At 39.6% G+C, this 5,234-nt stretch overlaps 1 protein-coding gene across 1 annotated transcript; it reads left to right on the top strand.

Moving 5' to 3' along the window:
- Positions 1–183: 183 nt before the first annotated feature.
- Positions 184–2,167, top strand: DNAJC9 (DnaJ (Hsp40) homolog, subfamily C, member 9; the record flags this gene model as incomplete). The annotated part of the gene is made up of 3 exons (XM_010185429.1): positions 184–438; positions 1,215–1,298; positions 2,048–2,167. Coding segments are annotated over 3 exons (459 nt in total), but the record flags the coding sequence as incomplete, so codon positions are not given.
- Between the last annotated feature and the right edge of the window lie 3,067 nt (positions 2,168–5,234).

Below are 5,234 nucleotides of genomic sequence, written 5' to 3' on the forward strand. Positions count from 1 at the left end.
CCCACACAGGGCTCGCCTCGGCAGGACCCTCCGCTGAGGGAAGGGGAAGCCCGCTGCTTCAGGGTTGTAGCCGTGTCTCCGTTACAAGGTTTGTTTAAAACATTGGGGTTTCTTAATGCTGTCTCTTAAATCCTTCTGGTGAATAAGTCCTGTAACTCGAGAAGTGTCACCTCTTTTCTTCAGATCACTGTAAAAGATATTGAAGACTTCGAAAAGAGCTATAAGGATTCAGAAGAAGAGCTGGAGGATATTAAAGCAGCCTACATGGATTTTGAGGGTGACATGGACAGAATAATGGAGTCAGTGTTGTGTGCGGACTATACAGATGAACCAAGAATACGGAAAATCATAGAAAAAGCCATTGATGCTGGAGAAGTCCCACCCTACAAAGGTTTTGTAAAAGAGTCTAAGCAGAAAATGATTGCAAGAAAAAGGCGGGTAAGTTACATCAATCAGGGACCAAAGGGAAACATTATTTATTACAAGCTTTTATTTTCCCTTGGTAGAAATAAATAAAACTGTTCTAAAGACAAATGTTTGCCACAGGATAGCTAGGTTACAGATCTTGCTCAGTGTCTTTGACTTCTGTATTTAGTCCCCTGTGTTCTACACTCCTACCCCATCCCAGATTGTTGTGAAAGGCTTTGGAGATGTAATTGGCTGTTGCCTATTACTGCTGTATTTCATTACTACACACGATGGGTTATTACAACTTAGCATGTCCCTGCTTTTATTTACAAAGCTGTGAGTTGCTGGAGTTAAGCGTATGGGGTGGAAATACAACAATGCCTGCCTTTTGGCAAGTGTGAAATAACATTCTGGACTAAATGGACCTCTTCTCCAACCTGTTTTGTTGGGGGTTTTTTGGACACTTTGTAGAATACGTTATATGTACATCACAGTAACTTTTGTCCAATGTAAAAAAATGTAATAGCTCCTAAGACTAAAAAAGTGTGGGTGGGGGATACAGGGGTGGGAATGGCCATCTCATCATGTTCAGCATTGTGACATAGCAAAGAACTGTCCTGCTCTGCTGAACTGCAGAACCAGAATGGGCTTTCTCTTTGCCTGATGTCTCATCTGTGGCCAACCTTGGAAACTGTTTCCTTGTAGCTATTTATATACAGGTGCAAAATAAAGCATTTGGTAACTACTGTAAGACTTTGTCAAATCACATGCAAAATACTTTTTTAAAAACTAGTTTGCTATTTTAGGCAGAAAAAGAAGCTAGAGAGGCAGAAAAGGCTAAGGATGAACTGGGCCTTGGTGGAGAAGATGACCTGAAAGCGCTGATTCAAGTAAGGCTTCTTGTATCTGTTGACGATAGTTATGTTCCTGGCTTATCATTGTGTTTTCCCTGAGCATCTTTGTATGTTGGATCCTTGTAACTCTTCTGAGTTCCTGAGGTTAAAATCTGACCTTAATGTTAACTATCTATGTACTTTAACAGTCAGTATGGTACAGATTTTATTACCTGTGTGTTTTCAAAAATTAAGTTACTCTAACATGCCTATCCTTACTGCATACACAGGAAAAATATTTAACTTTTAGTCTGGGGCAGTTTAACAGGGGGGGTTAATGATTCTTTATTTCTGAAGGATCCCACAAGAACGTAAAAGTCTCTAAGTATTATTTTGCTTTTTTTTTTTGTCTTGGAGATCGAGGCAACAAACATACTGTTTGTGTTCTGGTTTTGGAATGTTTTGTGTTTCCTGTTGCCCAGTGGGCTTCCTAAATGTTTGTGCTTAATCATTCCTCAAATTGTAATAGAGTTTTGGGTCTAAACTAGAAATTGCTTTGGTTTTCATAGCCTTGTGGCATAATTTTTTTATAGCCACTCATTACTTTTGTCTTGACGCTTTCAGAAGTTGGAGTATACAAGTAGGCTCTTGCTTGACAGTACCATACCTCCTGTAGCTTGTATTCCCTGTTTAATCTATTCTGATATTTTAATGTAGCTATCCAACTTCATTAGAATAATCTGTATTGGGAAGCAGTAAAATTTTAGGTTTGGTTATGGTTGTTTTTTTTTTTTCCACTCTCCCAGAGCAGAAATAAAGATCGAAAAAAGGAAATGGATGACTTTTTGGCCCATCTGGAAACAAAATATAGGAGTAATGCTAAGAAAGGAGGAAAGAAGACTGCAGCCAAGAAAGGAAAGAAATAAAGAACTGTGTTGGCTGAACTATCAGGCATAATTTTGTATGGGAACATGTGGATTTGGGAGAATTTCAGTTTTTCTGGATTACTGTTTCGGAGTGTGCGTGCATAAATGTGCTGTGCCAAGGAGGTATGATACAGACGCATCATGAACAAGAAAGATTAAGCATTCTGGTGTTACTGTTAAAAATTCTTGGGGTGCTCTTCAGTTAAGATCAAGAAGCTTCTTGACTAAAGGTTTTGTTGCAGTGAAGAAGTGGTGTGATGTTTGGGATGCCCGGGCATTTCTTAAACTCGTGTTGAAGCACTTTCCTTCCAAACACCCAATGGGTATTGGTACAGGTGGTGGGTAAAACAGTGTAATCCCACACCTGTGAGAGTCTTCAGTGCCGGTTCCTGTGGCTTCTCAGTGAGAAACCTTATCTTGTTGCTGTTCACACATTTCTTTTGTAACAAACCTGCTGTTTCTAAAGGTCCCTGTACTTGACCTCAACAGATGTTTTTCAGGTATTCCAGTAGTTTTTATAAAGGTACTTTGGAAAATTGCAGATTTAATAAATGAGAAGTTTTTCTGTTCTATGTTGCTTCCCCAGCGCTATGTTCTCTCCGTAAATGTTCAAACAGATTGTGTTGACTCTTCTGACTGATTTAAGTAAATACTACATGCTTCTACAGCAGCTGACAATGTGGCTGTATTGTTAACTGGTGTCAGTGCTGGTGACATTACAGTAGGTGAAAGGGCCACTTAGTGCTTGGGCTTTGATGTAACGTGCCAGGAATGCCTTAGGAAGCAGTTGAGACTGCACTGTGGATGTGACCATGCAGAAATGCTCTAACACACTGAGAGAATAAACTTAAAATTCACAGAACAGAGTCAGTTCTGTGGATTTCCAGGGTTTGTGATGTCCCATGCCAAGGCGTTCCAAAGCTTAGCCATGCACTGTGTGTTATTTCAACAGCAGCACAGTCACCTCTGCTGCAGGATGGCAGTGATCAGCTACTTCACCGCATTTGTCAACAATTCTGTTATTTCAGAAGTGAAGTACCTCTGTAAGACGTGCAAATATTTGAATTTTTTTTTACTTCAGCTGCTTTTAAACTGTTTGATGGAGTATGCAGGGTATGAATTTGAAGGGTAACTACTTTTCAGCTTGCTGTAACTCAAAGCAGTGAGGCTGCCTTTATTTTGTGGATCATTTTCCAAAGGCTTCTGAGCCACCAGGTGAGCACTTTTGAGTTGAGGGTCCTCATTGCTTCTGCGATAGCATTCAGGAACTGACTATTTAACAGAGCTTCCTGGGGGGAAGCTAGAGGTAGATCGTAACTCTGTTTCCTTTGACTTGGCTGCTTTCAAAAGATATCCTTATTCTGAGAGTACAGCAGCATATCATTATGTTGTGTAACATAACATGACTTGAACCTTACCCTTACTGTACAAAATAGATACCTAAAAGTGCAGGAGAAGTCCCTGGTGTCAACCATTTGTGCAGAAAACAAAAATTACCTTGACACTGCTTTCACTTCTTTTAACACACTGACTCATCTGGGCTATAAAATACTACATTATTAGTAGAATTCTGTTGAAGTGTGTGTATTTCTGCAACTCTACAGAACACTCAGTCCCTGAGGAACGGCACTGATATAAATGGGATGCTTATCTCCAGTTAGCTTGAGATACCTAAACGAGACACTGTACAGTGCTGCAGCAGTCCTAGCTGTTAAGAGAAACTGTTTTGAAAGGGCTTAGTGAACAGAGGCCTCTCTTTAGCACCGATTTATCTCTGCAAATTTAAGAGATTTAGGTTGAGACCAGAGCTTCCTCCCCAGCTCTGGAAATGCAAAGGTAAATTAACCCAGTTACATCTGTACAGTTCTGCTTTGCTTGCTTTTCCTTTGTTGTTTTTTTTTTTATTAGAGCATGCTTGGATCAACTGGACTAAAGAACTTCAATACTGATTAAAAGTTATTAGCCATTCTGTAGGTACCACTGACATTTGATATACTGCATAACTTTGAGTGGAGAAGTAGGAGCCACTTCATAAAGAATACTGCTGAGGTTTTTTCATTACAAATTAGAAACTAGTAGTAAGTAAATTTAGGGGGAAAAAAAGTGCTTTTAAATTGGATTGTAAGAGAACAGCTGGTTTTGTGCAGTGTCCTACCTTTGTTAAAAACAGTATGTGGTTATCTTTACCTTGTCTTTACCCTTACTTGTAGTCTAGCACTTACTGCCTGGGAACAAGACCTTTAACTAATCACTTATTTTGAGAAGCTCCTATTTCATGTTTTTGTTTTATTTGGAGCCACAAGGGCAGCTACAGCTATTATCTCTGGTATGTTTGTCACACAGTGCAGAGCGTATCTGTGAAGGGCTACACTGCATCTGAGAGCTGTGGAACTTCTCGGTGGAGTGCAGAAATTTGGGAAACTGCTGGTATTTTTAGAAAGGGAGACTGCCCTAAATCATAAAATATGATTGACCTATCTCACCAAGAAGACAATGTACTTTCTTTGCTTACTGTCTGGAACTACTCGCAGTAAGAGACTCTTGCCTCTTAAACCTTCCTCAGTCACCGAGGAAGAGGTATAGGTACAGACCACAGGAAGAGTCAGTGGTGTGCTACTCAAAGCTGTCAGTTCTGTTCATGTGGTTTGCTGCCCTGTTTTTACACAGCTGTGTTAATATCTGCTGCAATTACTACAGGATTCATAACTTGCCTAAGTTGTAGAAGCTTTTGATAATATAATATTGCTTTAAACATATAAATTACAATTAAGTTTTACAATTTACATTACTACTGCTATGAAAAAACCTGATGAATCCTCTGTAGAGCTAACAGGAAAATCAGCAGGTTCTGCAGGACCTGCCTCTTGACAACATGAACCAGTAACAAGCCAGTAATGGGAGAACAGCAGTGACTGAGAGCATTTGCTAGATTTTCTAGAAGTTAGGCTTTACTGCCCACTGGAGTATAACTTCTCCTACTGGTAGAAACTGGAATGTTGAAGTATACCTCTTCTAATCTTTGGCAGCTTCTTAGATTTGTATAAAAATAATGATTCATAAGGAAGAG

Source organism: Mesitornis unicolor, unplaced genomic scaffold (assembly GCF_000695765.1).
Source record: "Mesitornis unicolor isolate BGI_N332 unplaced genomic scaffold, ASM69576v1 scaffold6495, whole genome shotgun sequence".
NCBI lineage: Eukaryota > Metazoa > Chordata > Aves > Mesitornithiformes > Mesitornithidae > Mesitornis > Mesitornis unicolor.